We start from the raw sequence: 22,020 nt of genomic DNA, 5'->3' as shown, positions 1-22,020 counted from the left end.
TGGTGGTTACTCTTTTGGTTGGTGGCGGAAACCGGGTGTCGCAGTGTTGATGGTTTTTCTTAGTTCTTCTTTATTTTCGTTTTTGGGTGTTAGATCTGTTTAGATCTGGTGTTTTGATTGGGGGTTGGGAATAAGCCTCGGGTGGCTCTGTGTCCATTTAGTCTCTGTATGGTTTTCGTCTCTGTGTGGTTTTGGATTTGGCTCTGTGTCCGTTTAATCTAGTATTTTGGTGGTTGTGGCCGGGCGACGGAGACGGTGATGTAATCCGTGAGCAGGGAGTACGCCGCATCCTCCATGGAGCGGCCAAATTTTCTGTCGAAACCTGTAGGGATGAAGGGCTGAGTAGGAGCCGGACGGGGGAAGGATGCAGAGGCTTGTGGGGAGGAAGATGGGTGGCGGCGGCTTGTGTTGAGATGAAACCCTAATCGGGTTGGGCCCCCATGGCCCTACGGGCTGGATCTTTAGCTCGGGCAGGGCCTGTAGTTCAGGCTGGGCTATTTTGTTTTACCAGCCCCTTAGTTTTATTTTGTAGTAAATCTGTTTTAGTCTCTATAAATAATAAAATAGGCTTATGTCCCACTCCTCTTTTGGAGGAATGTGGGTGTTAGTCCTACTCCTCTTTTGGAGGAAGGTAGGTGTTAGTACTCTTCCTCCTTGGGAGGAGAGAGTTTGGTTATTCTCCTCCTCCTTGGGAGGATGGAGCGGTGTGTACCTCTCTTCTTCGGAAGGAAGGTTGTTTCAGCTCTGGTTTTGACAGAGCGCTTTCTCTTTTGACTTGTTGTCAGGAGAGAAGGTGTAAAAGTTTAGACAATGTCCGTCACAAAGAAATTTGTTGACGGGGAAGCTCATGAACAGTTGCGTTAGTTGACTTATAGTCGGGTTCTCCTGTATTGATAAGTCACAGTTGTAACTTCGATTATGAATGAATGCAGATGCATTTTTCCATCAAAAAATATATATATATATATATATATATTTTTATGTATTACAGTACTTACCATCACTACATATATAATAATCAGGGGGGGAAGGGGGGACCTCTAACCGAATCTCCCCCGGTCCTTAGCAAACAAGCAGGATCTATAGCCGAGATTTAAGAACACGTACAACACGGGAAATGTTTATAAAGGTGTTTTTTGTCCACAATCATTACCAAATCAAATCCCATTTAATTACGTATCGTGTGTGATATATACAAGTAATGCATAAATATATATATATATATATATATATTTATCAGTATGTATTTATGCATAGTTACGTGTATGTATATGTTTAACGTGTATTTCAGTGATACTCTTATCTATTAATTTATAGTATATAGTTAGAAATAAGAAGAAGGCTGCTGTTGTGATCCGCATTCAACAATCTGATTTATTTACACTTCTATTAAAGGCGTCTATTTGTATGATCAATACAACCAACATCCTAGTCATATTTGGTCTAGACTCTAGATGCCTTGAGTCCTCGGTTCAATATATATTCTATCAATTCTATCAATTCTATCTGCCACGCTGCACGCATTTCTTGATAATACAAATCCACAAGTCTATTTCTGCGGCCGATCAAACGAGTAAAGCTGATGCTTGCTCCTAGGGCCATAAATGAACAGAGTCGCTCGTAAACAATTCGAGATCGATTTGTATAAATTCGATTCGGACTTAATTCATTTAAATAAATGAGTTGTTCGTGAATATTAATATTGGTTCAAATATTAAACGAGCAAAACTCGTATAATCTCGACTCGATTCGATTTAGGCTCGTGAACAATATTTGTATAAACTCGATTCAACTCGTTTTGAGCTCGTCACAATACTCGTAATATTTATACATATATATATATTAATATATATTTACATATATACTTACATGTATTCTTTTATTATATATATTTTATACTTATACATATATTATTTTTTATACTTTATATATGTTAAGTAATATATATATATATATATAATAATATATATTGTTAGTTTAAGTTTATGTATAAGTAACATGTTTTAGTATTTTACAATAATAATGTATTATTGTAATTAAATGTTTATAAAAATAAACAACTCTAATTGATTGCGACACTTTCTTAACTAATCATATTTTGATTATTTGGCTATATTTAATATTATATTAAGGATAATTGAATACCTTAATATTAAATTAATAGCTTTATTATGTAATTTTTTAAATGACTTTAATGTATTAGGCATTCTTGATGCCATATGCATTTTTATTTATTTCACTATTAGTAGTGACTAGTAGTGAAATTTTTTAATTTTTTAATTTTTTTCTTAGTGATTAAAAATAATAAAAAAATACTTGACAAAAATAAAAATTTTAATTACATTTTAGTTTATAATTTTCAAGACTCTATAGAAAAATAAAATAGTACAATCTCAAATATATTAGAATATTTTTCCTTTTCCTTTTAGACCGTTTAGCACCTAGCGGGTTTAGTTTGTTTATTTCCCTTATTTTGAATTTTGGTTATTTGCACGGCGCTGTTCCCTAACAGCTCCTTGGTGGGACGTTTACGGCTTGAGAAGATGGATAGCCGTCGAGCTTCTCAGAAGTCAGACTGCAAAGCGAGAAAGCGTGCCATCTACAGACTTGAAAAGTTGAAATGTTCCAAACTTGCACGGTTCCAAACTCCAGTTCCTCAGCTCATCAAGCAAGCACGGTTCCAGTTCCAGTTTCAGTTCCTCTGTTTCTTCGGTAGTTTTTGGATTGGTAAGAGTTACTACTCTGTTTTAAGATGAAGGCTGAAGCTAACACAGTTACACAAACATCTCTGTGTGATAGTGCTCTGTTTTAAGATGAAGCTCACACGTAGGATGCTCTGTTTGGATTTCCTCTTTTCCCTTTATATTTCTTCCTCATTAATCTGATTTCCAGTGAAATATATCTAAGGAAAACAAAAGCAGAGGGTTTTGAAGCAGCAGATTCATCTTCTTTTGTAGATTGAGTGATCTTCTTCTTATTCTTTTCATCATCAACCGGAGCCAAAGCCAAGAGCCAAATCGTCTTAGAGGTAGAGCTTTTCTGATGGTGGCTGTTGGGCTTTGAAGAAGTAGAGCTTTCTTGTGGGGGCTACTGAGTTGCATACTTCACAGGTTTGAGAATGGCATAAGGAGATTTTTTTTTTTTTTTAACTCATCCATTGTTATGCGTTGGCAAATTAAGAAGGTTCATAGATGTCTGATCTTTCTTAAGTTAACAAATTTTCATTTTGTTTTAAGATTCTTAAGTTGGTATTTGATAATTCTTATAGCTTTACCTTTTCCATAATGATAAAACATTTGGATTTGCTTCTGCTGTTGTGAAGTTGGGGGGGAGATCTGGAACATTGGCTCGAGCGAAGTGTCAAGCGAAGGTCTGCCGACACATTCTATCTGAGTTCGCTCGAGCGCAGTGTCGAGCGTCCAATTCTGCCTGAGTTCGCTCGAGCGCAATGTCGAGCGCGTGTCGAGCGTTCAACTCTGCTTGAGTTCGCTCGAGCGCAGTGTCGAGCGCGTGTCGAGCGTTCAACTCTGTAAATCGCTTGACACTCGCTCGACACTAAGCTCAAGCGAACTCAGGCAGAGTTGAACGCTCGACACGCGCTCGACACTTCGCTCGAGCGAACTCAAGCAGAGTTGAACACTCGACACACGCTCGACACTGCGCTCGAGCGCCCTGTTGAGCGAAGACATCTGTTTTTATTTTTATTTTTATTTTTTTACTCTAGCTATTTGTAGCTACATTTTCTTCTTAAAAAAATATTAATCTGCAATATTTGTGTCTAACATTGCCACTACTTGTCTAAAATTTTTTGTTTAGACATGTCTGAACAAATACCAACTGTTGAATGCTCATCTGCAAGTCCACTGGTAGAGATTGAAGTTGATGGTATTACTGGTAGAGAAGAATTTAATGCTATAGAGTGTGATAGTAATAATGGGAATAATGAAGTTGATGGTATTATTGGTGGAGAAGAAAACCCAAGTGCCCCTATAGATCCCCAAAAATATGCATACCAAAGGAAGCCTAGGAAGAAAACTTCTGCAGTTTGGAAAGATTTTAAAATAGTGGAGAAGAATGGTGTCAAGAAAGCTGAGTGTAACTTTTGCAAAGATCTCTTGTCTATTTCTTCATCAAGTTCTACAACTCACTTTCATAGGCACTTGACTAGTTGTCTTCCACACATAGCTGCTTCTAAGAGACAAAAGGTTTTGACTATTGACATGAAGGGTTCTGAATGTGTGAATCTTGTAAAAAATTTCTCGTATGATATGAAAAAGGTAAGAGAACTAGCTTCTCACATGATACTTTATCATGAGTATCCTTTTTCCATGATGGAACATGTGGTGTTTAATAAATTTATGAGAGCTAATACTCCTTATTGGCAAAAAATAAGTCGTACTACAGCTAGAAATGATTGTCAATCCACTTATGAGATTGAGAAAAAGAAGTTGAAGACAATATTGAGAGGTGTGAATAAAGTCAGTATAACAACCGACATGTGGACTTCAGGTCAAAAGATCTCATATATGGTTATTACCTGTCATTTTGTTGATCCTGATTGGCATTTACAAAAAAGAGTCTTAAATTTTTGTAATGTCCCACCACCACACAACGGGGTTATTATTGCTGATGCTCTTCAAAAGTGTTTCATTGATTGGGGAATTGAGAACAAAGTATCTACAATAACAGTGGACAATGCTAGGTATAATGATGTAGCTTTAAGGGTTCTCAAAGATGTTTTCAGTTTGAAAAAGAAGTTATCTATCGGGGGGCAGCTTTTTCATGTGCGTTGTTGCGCACATATAACAAATTTATTGGTCAAAGATGGACTAAGTGAGATTGGTGAAATTGTCGACTGTGTTCGAGAAGGGGTGAAGTACTTGGTTGCATCAGAAGCTCGTATCAAGCAGTTTAGTGATATTGCAAAACAATTGCAATTACCAAGCAAGAAACTTTTTTTGGATGTTCCTACCAGATGGAATAGCACTTATCTAATGCTAGCTGCAGCCTTAGAGTTTAGGGAAGTCTTTCCGAGATATGGAGATAGAGATCAAGGCTTTAATTATGTTCCAAGTGTTGAGGATTGGACCAAAGTGGAAAATGTCTGTCAAATTTTGGCAGTTTTTAATGAGGTTACAAACATTATCTCAGGAACTGAGTATCCAACTGCTAACTTATTCCTTCCTGAGGTATGGAGAATAAAAGAGGTGTTGAACAAGAAGTCTCTTGACCTAAATGATTACATACGAGCAATGGTTGTGAAGATGAATACAAAATTTGATAAATATTGGGGGGAATGTAATTTGCTTATGGCAGTGGCTGCTGTTTTGGATCCAAGGTTCAAGATGATGCTAGTTCAATTTTGTTTTCCAGTAATTTATTTAGAACCCGAAGCCACTAAAAACATAGACACCATCTTGAGAATCTTATATGAGCTGTATGATGAGTATGCTGAAGATTATAATTTAGCTAATGTGGAGTCGAATGGACATGAAAATGCTCGAGACATAGGTTCTTCTTGTAGTGGCTCTATCAATGTTGTGGGGAAGAATGTGATGAGTGGCAAGTCTATATTTAAATCATTCGTTAGAAGGAATGATACCATTCGTCCAGTGAAATCTGATTTGGATGTTTATTTAGAGGAAGGTGTCTATATTTGTAGTGAGGATTCAGATTTACATTTTGATGCCTTGGAGTGGTGGAAGGTTAATGATCTAAAATACCGCATTTTATCTAAGATGACACGTGATATTTTGTCAATTCCAATTACTATAGTGGCTTCAGAATCTACATTTAGTGCTGGTGGTAGAGTAATTGATCCTTATCGCGCATCAATGTCTGTTGAAACTGTAGAAATGTTATTATGTGGGGCTGACTGGGTTTGGGTACTTTATGGTTTGAAAAAATCATCGAATGTAAGTATAATTTTATTTAATGATTTTTTATTGCCATCTATAACTTGTCTTAACTTATTGAGAACTTGTCTTAACTAATTTTTTCTTTCATTTTCTAGAGAGAAGAACCAACTTATGAGGAGATTTTACTGCCTTGATGGAGAATCAAGTGACAAGTTGTATATTTTTGCCTTTTAGTATAATGCTATTTATTTTTGAATTGTTATTTTGTTATATCATGTTGCTAATTATATCGTGTGTGTTTTGCATTATAGATTGATGGTAATTGGCATTTGGCTAGTTTTTAATCTCTTTTTCTTTTTGTGAATTGACCTAGTAGAAATACTACAAGGAACAATGATAGAACATGTTATTTAAGACAAAAGTTGTAATTATTTTTGTGGATCAAACTTATTGACTCATTGGAGGTTGGAGGCTTGAAGCTGTCCAACTAGACAAGGTTGGGAATTTGGGATTTTTTGGAAGCTTGGATCTAGGTGATTTCATTAATTGAATATCTGAGTTACTTGAATTGCAGCCCTAGTTTTTTGTAAAAGTATAATTGTGTTGAATGGAGAAATATGGATAATTATAAGAAGGTATTTTGTAGTGTTTCTTTTTGTACTTGGTGATCAAAGAAATGGAATTTATTATTTGATAGAGATTTGTAAACAAAGGTAAGTGGGCTTGTTTTTTAATATTTCGTCTAATTTTTAGTCAGATTTCTGAATGTGTGCCATGGAGGCTTTGATATTGTTCTATCAATCTACTAATTTATTTGTAATAATTATTTATTTATTATTATTTGTCAAGCTCTAAAGCTACTAAGAACTAAGTCATTGAATTGTGTTATATTTGTAATGGACATTATTTGTAAGTTTGTAAGCTTTTGAAGCTACTTAGTTTATTCTTTTAGTAAATTTGCTGGAAATTGTAACTGTAATTAGTGATTTATCATTTGAAATTATAATTTATTATTTTTGTAAGTTTGCTAGATTTTGTAATTGTAATTAGTGATCTACCATTTTAAATTGTAATTTATTGTGATACGATATCTTATATGTTGGAATTATTATTTTACCTATTTGTAAGTTTTAATTATATTGTGGTAAGTGATGAATCATTGATTTATGTCTAATAACCATTAAGAACTCAATTTAATATATATTATCATAATTTTAGTTAAAGTTCATTAGGAGAAATAATCTCATTTTTACTTCAGCCAACAAAAATAAAAAACAAAAAATTGTGGGTCTGATTTAAATCGAGCTCGAGTCGAGCTACTCGAGCTCGTATCAACTCGAGTATTTTTTGTACTCGAGTTCGAGTCGAGTTCGATCAGAATTTTCACTAGACGAGTCGAGCTCGATCAGAAATTCTCAATCTTTTTCGAGCTCGAGTCAAGTTCGAGTAGATATATATGCTAAACGAGCTCTTGACCCCCTGTTCGAATTCGACTCGATTCGATTCGTTTGCAACCCTACTTGCTCCAAATCAGGGTAAGCCCAAATTCCAGCTAGGCTTATTGGAGAATATTCCTCCTCAGATTTTTATTATTATTATTATTTATTTATTTATTTTTTTTTTTTTAAGGCTTGCCTTTTGCCTATTTAACTTCCAACATGATCTGGTGCATCAAATGCATGATGCTCACCTTTTCACCTCGTTTAAGTTAATTAAAGAATATAATACAATAATAAAATTTTCATATTTTCATTAGTTAAAATTTTTAAAATAAGTGATGATTTAACATATTACCAGTACATATGTTATGAGTTTGAATCATGATTTTACATTCTATCAATTTAATTAAATAGTTTATATTCTTGTATGACTCACATACGAGAAATAGTGTTAATTAATAATATAATACAATAATAACATTTACCTATTCTCATCATATTAAACTTTTGAGACAAGTGATTTAATATAATATCAAAAATGTGAAATTGTCACTTATTTCAAAAGTTTTAAACTGATAAAAATAGTTAGATTTTATTCTTGTATTATATTCTTAACAATTTCAAGGCAGATCCTAGTTAGATTATGCGAGAAATTAGTGTAATTTGATAATAAAATTCAAGATAAAAAACAATATTTTTCCTATAGATAATTAAGTATGACTGAAGAAGCAATTAATTAATACACTCCGCATTCAATATGAACAAACTCATCTTGAGTCTGCCAGAAAATTAATTCCAACCTTTGTTGTATCTTAAATCATTCCCAAGTGGACTAGTAAATGTAATTTGGTCCAACTAAATGGTTGTCAGTTTTAGAATAAAAAGATTTATATATTTTAATTTTCCTCAAGAAATACGTCTTTGACCCTCTAGACGTCTGGATGACAATTCAGACAGTTGGCATGATTATCATATATTTTTATTTTTATTTTATATTTTTTAATGATTAATAAATTTATATTTTTTTCTTAATGGTTAAGGATGATTAAAAATTAATAAAAAATAAAAAAATTAATTTATACTAGTGTGTACATTTAATAATCATGATCTTAACATTTTCCTTAATGCAATTCCAGTACCTATATATACATAATGGACTCGGTCAGCCATCATCTACAAATTTCTGAGTCTGCCCTTGAACTTCGACCACGACGAGTTAGTTAATTAAGTACCCAAAACTTACTTCCTAACTTTTCTTTGCCAACTAGCGCTTCTTCTTGGCCAACTTTTCGCTTTGATGTAGACACCCATGAAATTTGGTCTCCTTTCCCCACCTTCATTGTCCTTTCCTTTAATATATCTTGTTTAAAAATTTTCCCCGGCCACCTCCCAACCTTCACGTTTTATGTGAGTGGCTTTAAGGGTTTCATGCCTAACAAGAATTTTTAGAGCGTACGTAAGCCTTTTCTGTATATAAGAGCCTAGCAACCATAAATTCTTGAACTTGCAGTCTTGCACCCAAAAAAAAGTTAGATGAAGAATTACTCAAAGGTTCAGTGGCGAGAGACCATCCCCTTCTCAGGGGAAACAAAGCCTGGGGTTTCCATGAACACACACAAAGAGTGCCTCACGGAAGAAGACTTTGCGTTTAACCTACCGCCCCCTCCTTATCGATCAGAAACTGCAGCTAGGGTTTTGGCCCATGATATCCAAATCCCCCTCCCTCCTTGTACTTTTCAACCTCCTTCAAGAAGTTCTTCCAGAAAGGTTCTTCGAAAGCAAGATCATGACCCTTTTCTGGCAGCATACAGGGAGTGCACCAAGAGCAGTAATGGCGGAAATAGTAAGCTGCCTAAAAATGGGGTTAAATCAGGGTTAAGGAAGAATATGCTAATTGGTTTATCGTGTAAGTGGTCATGCAGTGCTCGGGATGGTAATTTAGTGAGGATCTCTCAACTTCCGTTCGATAGATCAGATGAGGAGAAGTAAGACAAGGTGGCACTATTATTAACGCGGTGGTTTCGCACTCTTGACATGATGTTTATAATAAGATATCAAAGAACAAGGTTGTTTCATTTGTGTTTTTGGCTCTTCTACTTATCTTTGATCTGTTTTGATTTGTTTATATATATCAAAGACCATGTTGGCGAAAATTAATTTAAAGATTATGAATTCTGTTATTTCCTCCGCGTTTTAATTCCGCATCATTTGAACACTGACTTTATAATTGATCGAAAGGATAATTATCGTTTCATTCTCAAACACACGTACACCTTTTAATTTTTATTTTTCTGTTTCCCTCGACGAATCGGTCAAGAAAGAAGACTAATTAACTTGAATAGCCCTTCGTCATTCAAGATTCGTGGCAGAATCCTTGAATGGCAACGATTAGCCTTCAAAGTCGGCGATTTTTTTTATTTTGTTTTTGTTTTTCTTGGCAAATGTTAATACTATTAGATTTCGTTTAGAACTTGAACATAGTAGCTTAGTTTATTTTAAATTGAGTTTAACATCTAAACACTCAATTATCAAATTATTAAACTCATATTAATTCAAAACTTTTTTATATATAGAACCTACAACGTCCTTTAATTTTCAACTCAACATGTCCTCTTTACACGCGGGATATACAACCTTTTTCAACTTTATATAAATACATCTAAATTTATCTTAGATAGATCCTATAAAACTCACTCTACTATATCAATTCACTACTGTTAAATAAGGTTAAATCGAATTACATCAAGGAGCGGAATTTTCACAAAGTCGGATCTTTGCTGGTCTTACGGCCCATGTCACTGTGTCGTTTGCACTTCTACGTCACTTAGGAGGCTACTAGAGCTCCTAAATAATTCCACGCTTCAAGATCAAAAAATTTATATGGTTTCTCTAGGAAAATGTAGAGAGAGATATGAATTTTTCTTAAACTTTTTCTACACCAAATAAAATGTACGTACACTCTATTTAAAAACATTTTCACATCTGGAAGTTAATTAACTTCCCTGAAAATAAGGAAGTTAAATAACTTCTCTCAAAGTTGTGATAGTGGTGTGGAGTTAACAAATAACTTCCCCACCTACGTGGAGTAGTGGACACAATTTAGACATGGGATTTACCCATTACCAACATCTCCCACTTTGTGAAATTGTATAAAATTGTAACAGAAAACAAAGGAATGAAGAAAATTCTTATTCATTTCGATGATCATTTATGTACAAAGTGACTCTATTTATATACTTGAAATTGATCAATAATACTGATCAATTATTGACATCTGGCATAACTAACTTAACTGTCAAATGACAGATGAAGCCTTCTGTTTGGCTACTTGAGACTTTAACTCTAATTCATCTATCAGATTTTAGATATTCCAACAACCCCCCTCAAGATGAGAATGAATATTTATCATTCCCATCTTGCTAATAAGATGATGAAAGTTGAGGCACCTGAGAGGTTTTGTTAATATATCTGCTAATTGATACTTTGAAGGAATGCAGATGATTTTTATCAAACCCTCTTGCAATTTCTCTCTAACCAGATGACAATCTAGCTGTATATGTTTTTTTCTTTCGTGTTGTACTAGGCTAGAAGCAATTTCTGAAGCAGGTTTGCTATCAGTGTAGCTTGAGAATATTCTACTTTCAAATCAGCCAGCAAATAAACCAACCATTGAAGTTCATAGGTTATAGTAGCTAAAGCTCTATATTCAGCTTCTGCCGAGGATCTACTAACAGTAGGTTGCTTCTTTGATTTCCAAGATACAAGAGAATCTCCTATAAAAATTGTAAAGCCAGTGACACTTCTTCTAGTGTTAATGCATCCACCCCAATCACTATCAGAATTTGTCTTTAAATGCAAGTCAGATGAAGCCTTTAGGAGTAAGCCTTGACCTGGTGTTGCCTTAATGTATCGAAGGAATCTCTCTGCAGCTTGTAAGTGCATTGTATGAGGATTAGACATAAATTGGCTGAGAGCTTGTATTGCATATGCTAAGTCTGGTCTTGTAATTGTTAGATAAAGAAGTCTGCCAATAAGTCTTTTATAGGATGCAAGATTAAATAATAAAGGACTTAGATCATTAGCAGTGAGTTTCAGATTTGATTCCATAGGAAAGCCAACTGGTTTAGAACCAAAGAAACCACTGTCTTCTAACACATCTAGAGCATACTTCCGTTGGCATAAAGCAATACCTTTGGCTGATCTGGCTACTTCAATGCCTAAAAAAGATTTCAGCTCACCCGAATCTTTTATAGTAAAAGAATCATGAAGAAACTTTTTGACAGTAGCTATTTCTTCAAGATCATTGGAAGCTATTATAACATCATCAACATAGATTAATAAAGCCATAAAACTAGTTGATGTTTGTCTAATAAAAAGACTTGAATCTGCCTTTGCTTGACTGAAACCAAAATTTAGTAAGGATGAAGACAGCTTTGAGAACCACTGCCATGAAGCTTGTCTCAAACCATATAAACTCCTTTTGAGTTTACAAACCCGATGGTCATTTGGAGTTGAAAATCCTGGTGGTAATTGCATATAAACCTCTTCATTTAAGTCTCCATGCAAAAATGCATTATTTACATCAGGTTGATGTAAATGCCATTGTTTAATTGCTGCAATAGCAAGAAGAACTCTAACCATTGTCATCTTTGCAACATGAGAATATGTGTCAAAAAAATCAAGTCTCTCTTGTTGAGTATAGCCCTTGGCTACTAGTGTAGCTTTGTACCTTTCAACACTTCCATCTGCCTTAAATTTCACTCGATATACCCATTTACAACCTATAGCAGTTTTGTTTGGAGGCCAAATTGAAAGATCCCAAGTTTTATTATGCTCAAGAGCTTTAATTTCATCAGTCATGGCAGTTTGCCAATGAGGGATTGAACTGGCTTGTTTGTAAGTTTTGGGTTCAAAGGTAGATGAAATAGCAGTAATGAAAGCTTTATGTTTAGATGACAATTTGGAATCAGATAAGAAGGAGAATATAGAATGGGGCTTACCAGATAAGGAGCAGCTTGAAGGTGCTTGAGTTGCTGAAGAAATCTTAGTCATATTACCACAATAGTAATTCTGTAGGTATTTAGGTAAATGCTTAGTTCTTTCAGATTTTCTAATACTATTAGTATCATTGTTTACAGAAATTGGATTTTCAATAATTGAAGATTCATGAACAGAAGTTGTAGAAGTTAAATTTGTAGGGTCAAAAGTTATAGAAACTGGTTTGTTTGGAATGCAGGATATTGGTTCATATATTTGGGGAAAATCTGGAAAAACAAAAGGTGTATAAATTTTATCTGGAATAGAGGGAAATGTAAATTCATGAAAAATTACATTTCGAGATACAAAAGTTTTGAGAGTTGTTAAGTCAAGTACTTTGTAGCCTTTTATGTTTGGTGGGTAACCAAGAAAAAGGCATTTTGTGGCTCTTGGCTGAAATTTACCTCGGTTGTTTGTGATTGTACTAGCAAAACATAAACAATCAAAGATTTTGAAGTAGTTGTAATTTGGTGACTTTTGAAATAAAAGATGGTATGGTGTTTGATTATTTAGAGTGGATGATGGAGTACGATTTATTAAATGTGTGGCTGTTAATACACAATATGTTCAGTAGGATAAAGGTAGTTTTGACTGAAACATGAGAGATCTAACTACATTCAATAGGTGTTGATATTTTCTTTCAACCCTTCCATTTTGTTTAGGTGTTTCAACACATGATAATTGATTAATAATGCCATGCTCTTGATAGAAAGTAGGCATATTAAACTCTTGGCCATTATCTGATTTAAGTTTTTGAATATTAGTGTTGAAATGAGTATGAACATAAGCTAGAAAGTTTGTAAGAATAGCTCGAGTCTCTATTTTGGTTTTCATTAAAAATAACCAGGTGAATCTTGTGTAATCATCAACAATAGTGAGAAAGAATCTATAACCAGAATATAAAGGAATGGAAAATGGTCCCCAAATATCGATGTGAACCAATTGAAAAGTTTTATTTGATTGACTGTTTGATACAGGAAATGGTAGCTTTTATTGCTTAGCTAATGGGCAAATCTCACAGACACCATTATGAGTAGCCTTTACAAAAGAATTAGAACTACTTATGAGTTGTATTTTTGTATTTGGAATATGGCCTAAACGAAAATGCCATAGATCAGAATTAGGTGTACAAGATTCAACTAAAGAACTAGAAGGTAAACCAATTGAACTAGAGAGCATTTCATTACATGCTTGAGCAGATGATTTTTAAAGATGGTATAGATCAGATTGAACTTCAGCAAGCCCAATCATCCTCCATTTGCTGAGGTCCTGCAAGATACATTTGGATTGAAGAAAAAATAACCCAATTGAATTATCACTAGTTAATCTTGATGCAGAAACAAGATTGATGTTGAAGGACGGAACATAAAGAGCATTGTGTGTAAAGTGATATCAGGAGAAAATTTGACAGATCCAGTGAAGATAATTGGAACTGTTTGGCCATTTGGTAAATGAACCTTGGAAGGTGTTTTAGGCAAAACAATTGAATCGAATAGGAGAGGAGAACAGATCATATGATCTGTTGCTCCTGTATCAAGAATCCAAGTAAATTGATTCTTTGATAAAGAAACTGTATTACAGGAAAAAGAATTACTTGAAGTGGATGCAACATTAGCAGTTGCAGTTAGGGCTGAGCACTGACTTTTCGGAGTCGGATTTGGCCTTCTCCGACTCCGACTTTGTCGAAGGCCGAATCCGACCTCCGACTCCGATTGCACCCCACTCCGCTCCGACTCCGACTCCGACTTGTTGGGGCGGAGTTGGAGTTGGGTTTTTTTTAAAACTTTTTTCCTCGACCCAATTAACATTTCAATTTTACAATTTGCAATTCTAATCGATTATTTTCACAGCGATTTTTTTATTTCGCCGTGGTATATCTAAAGTGGAAGAATAGTACCGGCGAAACTCCGGCGATTAGATAATCGCTGGCATATGGATATAGCCGGGATTTATATGGTTTTGCCGGCGATTTGACGTCGCTGGGAAAATGCCAATTTGTTGTAGTGATCGGATTTGGACTTCTATATCAATTTTTTTTTTAAATATAATTTGAGATTTCTAATTTATCTAACCAAAATTATCACATTAGAAAATAAAACTAAATTCAAAATCCATCACTATAAAATATAAAACTAAATTGAAATGTGCAACCAAAATTAAAAACTAAATTAAAACTAAATACACACATTAAAATTACATAACCAAAATTACAACCTAAAATTAAAAATACATAACCAAAATTAAAACCTAAAATTAAAAATACATAACCAAATGTCCAAAATTACAACTTAAAATTAAAAATATATAACCAAAATTATAACCTAAAATCATTCATTCAAAATTACAAGTTAAAAAAACACAACCAAATCTAGCATCCCCATGTTATTGTCATTTCAGCAAGAACAACAACAAACAAAATAACATAGAGCCAAAAACACCAATCATCTAACCCATCCAGATTCCATCATCTATCCTCCCAAATTATCCAACCAACTCATGTCTCATCATCCATCAACAAGTTCTAATTCCAACATCAATAAGTTACAATTTACAACTTGCAATGATAGAACCAATACAAATTATAAAAAATTTTATTTTTCAACTTGTGCCTAAAAAAAAAAAAACAAGATTAGTAAGAAAATAAGATACCATATAAATTTATAAAAATAAAGAAAGCAAAATTGAAATAAGATACCATAAACAACTAAACAAGATTGTCAATCCTCTTCACGAAGTATGCTGGCCATAGAATTGGCTAATTCAGCATTAAGATGTTAAAGTATAGAAAATTAGTATTACAAAATGTTAAAATCAACTTATATAACAACTTAAAAAATTCTCTAAATACATTACCTGAGTCTAGCTTACAGCTCTCTGTATCATCAATGACTTCCGAATAATTTTGACTCAAGCATATAGGAGTAGACTTCAACCAGTTTTGCGAGCACATAAGAGCTTCTACAGTTCTAGGAGCCAAAGAACTCCTAAACAGATCCAGGACATGGCCGTCTGTGCTGAATGCTGACTCAGATGCAACGGTGGTGATAGGAATGATTAAGATATCTCTTGCCATTAGAGCAAGACTCAGATACTTGGTGGAGTTGATTTTCCATCAAATTAAAATTTCGAAACTCCCCGTAGGAATCTCAATGTTCTCCAACAAACTAACTCCGACTTACAATCCATCAAGGATACTGTATGCTCTTTATGGAACTCTATCAAAAAATCCAAGGAATCATAATCTGTAACAGTACTACTACTCCCCATTGATGCAGTAGCTTCATTGCTCTGAGTTTTATTAGCACCAGTTACGCACCCACCACCAAACTTTACATATGCCTCATACAAATATTCCATATCCCTCTTAAGGAGTGCAACAAATTCCTCACCCAATGTTTTCTTGAACTAATATGCTTGAGTAACCAATTTGAACCGCGGATCAAGAATAGCAGCAATAAACAACAACCGATTTATTTTTTCAAGATCACCCCAATATTTATTATACTTTGTCTTCATTTTGAAAGTCATTGAACTCAAACGTCGATTACTATTGTCATAAAAATTATTCAAGTGTTTATGAATGACAATAAACTCTTGGACATAAATATTTGATGTGACATATAATGTACTAGAAATGCGCAATGTAACACCATAAAATATTTGAAAAAACTTTGAAAAGTTTCTTATGGTCTCCCAATCATCGGGCCCAAGAGCTCCTAAACCCTTTTTTCCATGTCCATCCCAAGACAAATAAACTCGTGAGTACGAATCTTCATCAAGCAAAAGTTGGAAGGCTTTTTGATACTTCTCAGCCACGCCCAACATAAGAAAAGTCAAATTCCATTTAGTAGGCACGTCAAGAGTAAAAAAAAATAGAGCATTGAACTTTTGATCTATCAACACAAGACTTGAAAGTGGCAAGTCTTTGGGGATAAGACTTCACATACTTAATCAAATTTCGGACCCTTACAATTGAGTCACAACATCTTTTAAACTTTCACTCACAATAAGGTTTAAGATGTATGCCATACACCTCATGTGAATAAACTCGTGACTTGCAACACAATCCGCACTTCCTATTTCCCTTGTTCTCAACCAATCAATAGCGGAGTCGTTAGAGGTAGCATTATCCACTGTAATTGTGAGGATTTTGTCAATGCCCCAATCAAGCATACACTCATTCAACTCCCTCCCAATCGTTTCCCCCTTATGGTCACTAATCCGAACAAATGAAATGATCTGCTTATGCAAGTTCCAATTATTATCAATGAAATGAGCAGTCACACACATGTAATTAATAGTTTGGATAGAAGTCCAAGTGTCAGTGGTCAGGCATACTCTTTGTTTGGTGGTCAAAAACATTTTCTTCAAACTATCATTATCTCTCAAGAATACCCTCATACAGTCACGCATTACGGTAAATCAATAAGGAACGAGAAACCTTGGATCAAGGGCTTTAACAAATTTCTGAAACCCTTCTCCCTCAACACATCTAAATGGTAGCTCATCCACCATCACCATCCTAGTAAGGGCAGTTCGGATTTTTTTCTCATTATATTCGGCCATCTCTAAGATCTTCTCCCATTCCCCTCCTTCACTTCTTGCTTCCGGGACCAAGAATGTTTGACTCTTGTCCAACTTATTCTTACGGTTTTTGGGGCAAAGTTGGATGTGTGTTTTTATAGCCGAAGTGCCTTGCCTTTTGGAATGGCATTTCCATTGCCTATGACAATGATTACAAGTAGCTACAGGCTCTTCAGGATCACAATCGGGCACTCTTGTGAAGTGGGACCATACCTCAGACCTATTCTTATGATTTTCTACTACCAGGTGGAGGGAGAGGGGTAGAATGGAAGGCACTAAGAGTGCCTACCGAAGAGCTTATTAGTCCGCTAGACTCATCAACTATTGGACTGGGAATATCAATCGGTTGTTCAGGGGCTGTGATGCCAGGATAAGATGCACCTGTGGATGTAGGAGTGTTTGTGCCTTCCATATCCATGATTTAATAACTAGAACTGTAGAACACAACAAAATATCCATTTAGCACAGCCTCACTTCATTATAGATATTCCAAAGCATCCAATACATAACATTTTATTTTCACAAATAGTATACTAATTAACAAACAGAACTAGTTTCACAAAATATATGCCATATAAAATAAATTGCATCAAACACAAAAATAATATCTATATGAACTTAGGCTTATTCACAATTCAAACTTCATTAACATTATCATGAACAATGAAAAATTTGATACATCAACAAATAAGAAAAATAATTAAGTATTTTTCACGGTGATAAAGATTAATGAATAGTTATACAAGCAAGAATTGAGGTACACTTGGAACCCAGTAAGTGGAAACTGTTCTCCAGCTAAGGGAAGGCCAGATTCTCAAAAACTCTTTATGTTAATGTAAAAATTCGTATGTGTACTCTATTTCTGCAGTTAGTGGAACCATCCTCTGAACAACAGGATGCAGTAAAACCTTCATTTCCTAGTTACGCTGTGAAGTATCAAATATGAAAACTTTGAAGTCCTCACTCCTCAGTCCATCTAGAATCCATAAATGCATGACCATCGAGCTTCTATCTAAATAACACCTAATCCATCCCGCTACAAAAAGATGGTATCCTGCTCAGAGACCAAGCTCACCAATAATCCCCACAAGAACACAAGCCGACTCAAGTACATAGGATATATACAAATAAGAAACACATACTTACAAGCTAAAGCAGAAAAATAACTAAAACAAAACATTACAATCATTCTGGTTCCTTACAAGATTTTTGTTAAGGCTTTACTTCAACACAACATCCAAACTTACCGAAATGCACAACGAGAAGTGAGGAAAATTTATTTCACAGGTTCTATCCACCACAAACCAGCACAGAACAATCCTAATGTGACGCCCCCAATTCCCACATACGGACATGTGGAAAATTGAAGCGTCGGGATGATGACAACACGGGTTACCATCCTATCACAAAGTGCCAAGTGTGTGTACATGCAACAAGTGTACAATAAAAACACGCAATGGATGATAAAAGTCTTATAACTAAGTACCAGAATTTTTTTTGTTTAATACAAACCCGATTAAAACATACATAATAAAATATTACAAGTCTCAAATATCGTTTCAAAACCAAATTACAAGACATAAAACTCCAAATCAAAACTCTGGCGGAGCCGCCTCCTCGGGCTCAGCCTCTTCCTCCTCCTCGACATCTGCATCAAAATTTACGATACCAAAATGGTACCGCAGATAAGTAAAGATTCAAACACCACAAGATAAAAACATATTAAACTCAACAATATGCATGAAAGAATGCCAAATGCACATATTCTATAAATCCACATTTTTTCCCATGCACGCCAAAAATCTCATTTGGCCCCAAAAACACATTAATTTCCAACTCACGCCAAAAGTCTCATTTGGCCCAAATCCAAATTCATTTCATTATCCCATTATCCGAATGCACCATGACCTCCCCTAGGGGTCATCCGAACCCCCTGGCTCCCATCGTCACACCACGGGTAACGACCATACGTGTGACTTCGTAACGAGCGATGTCCAGTTCCGCGCCCCGCGCGTACGTAGCCAAGCATCCTCTAACTCTCGCCAGCAAAGGGCCACAGAATCGGTACGAGAGCATTACCATCCCGCCCGCTCCCGTTGTCGCCCAGCGACAACCCAATGGACGTCACTCAGTATATTACACTCCCGAATGATTAGAGGAGCTCCACCGAGATAATACCCCATCTCGGCTTGGGGTCGTGATACACACGCACCCGAAAATCCATTTACATAAATAAAATCAGTTTTTCTCAATTTAATACATGCACATGAATGCACCATACAATACACACCTCAATACACATTTCATCCAACAAATAACAATATTAACAATAATAAATAACTCCGTCCTTAAATCCATCCGACCCTCGACTCCTCGGACTCAGTCCGGAATAACCAACCAATTAATGAATTTATTGTAAAAATAATAATATATTTAAATCTAAAATAGAGTTTTAAAAATACTTACAACACTATATGATAATTTTTGAAGGATCAAGGAGCTGCAAACGGCGGAGAAAAAACAACGTAACAGTGTAAAATACACTGTGATCGTGGGTTGTAAAATACCCACTTTAGAACGGGGACAAACCAAGATTTGAAATTGATGAAAAATATCCTAAAGATGTTTATGAAGCTAATGGAAGTGAGATTTGGCCGTGGGTGGCGGTGGAAGCGAAAAAATGGCAAAACGGAATTGAGCTCGTGGGAGCTGCTCCGGCAATGAATTGGGGCCGGAAATAGGTGGTTTAAGATGGCAAGAGGTAGATGATGAAGTGGTGAAAAGATGGTGGCCGGAGGTGGAACAATGGTGGCGGAAATGCACAAAAACCGTGCGGTTTGGAGGGGCTCTCGGCGGCAAACGACAGCTCGGATGGAGGTGAAACTTGGTGGGGAGGTTCACCGGTCGGAGGGGAAGAGAATTAGGTGGGTGGTGTAGGGCCACGGTGGCCAGACGGCGGTCGTCTAGGCTGAGAAGGCAAACGGCGAGAGAGAGAGAGAGAGAGAGAGAGAGAGAGAGAGAGAGAGAGAGAGAGAGAGAGAGAGAGAGAGAGAGAGAGAGAGAGAGAGAGAGAGAGAGAGAGAGAACAGGGAAGAAAGAAAAAAGAAAGAAAAGGAGAAAGAAAAAGAAAAGAGAAAAAGAAAAGGAGAAAAAGAAAAGATGGGGAAAAGAAATGAGGTCCAATCCTCACCCCTGGAGTTCAAAAACTGATCCGACGAAAACAATTTTAAAAACTATAAAACGACTAAAATAAATCTAATTAAAATACAATAAATTAAAATAAAAGAACTAATATTTTAATTAAATTAAAATGCTCATTCAGTAAAAATACACGTAAAAACGGGATATCACACTTAGAATCCACAACTATCTAACGATTCTAACACACAAAAAATTCTAAAATCCACAACTATCTAGCAATTCCAGCACACGAACAAGCCTAATATCCACAACTATCAAGAAAATGAACAGAAATAATGCAAAAATAGTTAAGATATAAAAAGTATAGAGAGAGAGAGGCACCTCGGTTTTGCAAAGAATGGGCTTTCAGAGGGGCAACGACACGACAATGGGTTACGAGACGTCGGCCTGTTGCACACGGTTCAAATGAGAGGTGAGGGTTCTGATTTCTGAAGAGTGAAAATTGAGATGAGAGGTGAGAGAGAGCAATTCGGCGAAGGGGGAGGGGAGGGAATCGGGGGGAAGGCCAGAGGGGGGGAGAAACCTAATACAAAGCATTGAAACGGCGCCATTTCAGTGACAGATATTTGAAAAAAAATAAAGGGTTGCGTGAAACGCGACCCAATTTCTAATAACGGCGTCGTTTACCACTTTCTACTTCTAAATTCTACTTCTAAACAATAAAAATAAATTAATAAGTAAGTAAAAATATATTTAAGTTAGTAAAAATAAAATTAAGTAACAATTTAATGTGTATTATTTAATTAACTCACTAAAAAATCACTAGTTAATTGTTACTTTATTAATTATTATTAACTTAGAGAGCTAGTAATATTTATTAACTTATTTACTATAGTCTATAACAAATAACTAGATGTAATAACTAGTAACTAATATATTTATTAACTTATTTACTATATTCTATAACTAATAATAACTAGATGTAATAACTAGTAACTAATAATATGTAATAACACTAGTTACACTAGTACTAATAGATAATAACTTAAAGATATTAATTTAATATATATTAACTAATAGTATACTATTATATATATTATATATTAGTAATACACTAATACTAATACTATTAGTCTATTAATATATAGTAAATTAGTAATATTTATTAACTTATTTACTATAGTCTAATAACTAGATAGTCTAGATGTAATAACTAGTAACTAATAATATGTGATAACACTAGTTACACTAGTACTAATAGATAATAACTTAAAGATATTAATTTAATATATATAACTAATAGTATACTATTATATATATTAGTAATTTACTATATACTAATAATCTAATACTATTAGTCTATTAGTATATAGTAAATTAATAATATTTATTAACTTATTTATTATAAGTTTATAACTAATAACTAGTGCTAATTACTAGTATATTATTGAATTTAAGTTATTTAACTAATGATGTTACTATATAAGATATAGTTATATAAAATCTATATAATCAATTTTAATTTTTATACATTAGTATTACATGTTATTATAAATTTATTATTTATATATTAGTGTTATATGTTATATTATACATTAATATTACAATGTTACATGTTATTAAGCATTTTAGTATTTATACATTAATATTACATGTTATTATATTTATATTTATATGATTAATATATAGAAAAACACATATATGTTTTATAAAATATGTACATTAGCGGAGTGGAGTCGGAATAGGGAGTCGAAGAGGAGCGGAGTCGGATGTGGAGTCGGAATAGGGAGTCGGGGTCGGAGTCAGATTTTTGCTCAACCCTAGTTTCAGTGGAAGTTATGTTTGAGCTGGAAAGGCTATTTGCAAGAGTGAGCAAATTTTGCATTTGCTCTTGAGAGAAAATTAGGTTGGGATTGCTTGAACTTTGCTCCAAAACAGTAGTATTATTTGCAGTGGGCAGT

General features: G+C 34.7%; 1 protein-coding gene across 1 annotated transcript; it reads left to right on the top strand.

Moving 5' to 3' along the window:
* The first annotated feature begins 2,543 nt into the window (after nucleotides 1-2,543).
* LOC122318771 (zinc finger BED domain-containing protein RICESLEEPER 1-like) lies at nucleotides 2,544-6,052 on the top strand. The gene is made up of 3 exons (XM_043136377.1): nucleotides 2,544-2,727; nucleotides 3,817-5,915; nucleotides 6,014-6,052. The coding sequence occupies exons 1-3, from the start codon at nucleotides 2,544-2,546 to the stop codon at nucleotides 6,050-6,052; spliced, it is 2,322 nt and encodes a 773-aa protein (XP_042992311.1).
* The last annotated feature ends 15,968 nt before the right edge of the window (nucleotides 6,053-22,020 follow it).

The sequence above is a fragment of the Carya illinoinensis genome, chromosome 8 (assembly GCF_018687715.1).
Source record: "Carya illinoinensis cultivar Pawnee chromosome 8, C.illinoinensisPawnee_v1, whole genome shotgun sequence".
NCBI lineage: Eukaryota > Viridiplantae > Streptophyta > Magnoliopsida > Fagales > Juglandaceae > Carya > Carya illinoinensis.
This window is presented reverse-complemented; position numbering and strand designations above follow the sequence as displayed.

Coding starts and splice junctions, on each gene's coding strand:
- LOC122318771 (XM_043136377.1), top strand. CDS start 2,544: ATGGATAGCCGTCGAGCTTCTCAGAAGTCAGACTGCAAAGCGAGAAAG. Junction 2,728..3,816: donor CTTCGGTAGTTTTTGGATTG/GTAAGAGTTACT, acceptor TTTTTTGTTTAG/ACATGTCTGAACAAATACCA. Junction 5,916..6,013: donor GTTTGAAAAAATCATCGAAT/GTAAGTATAATT, acceptor TTCATTTTCTAG/AGAGAAGAACCAACTTATGA.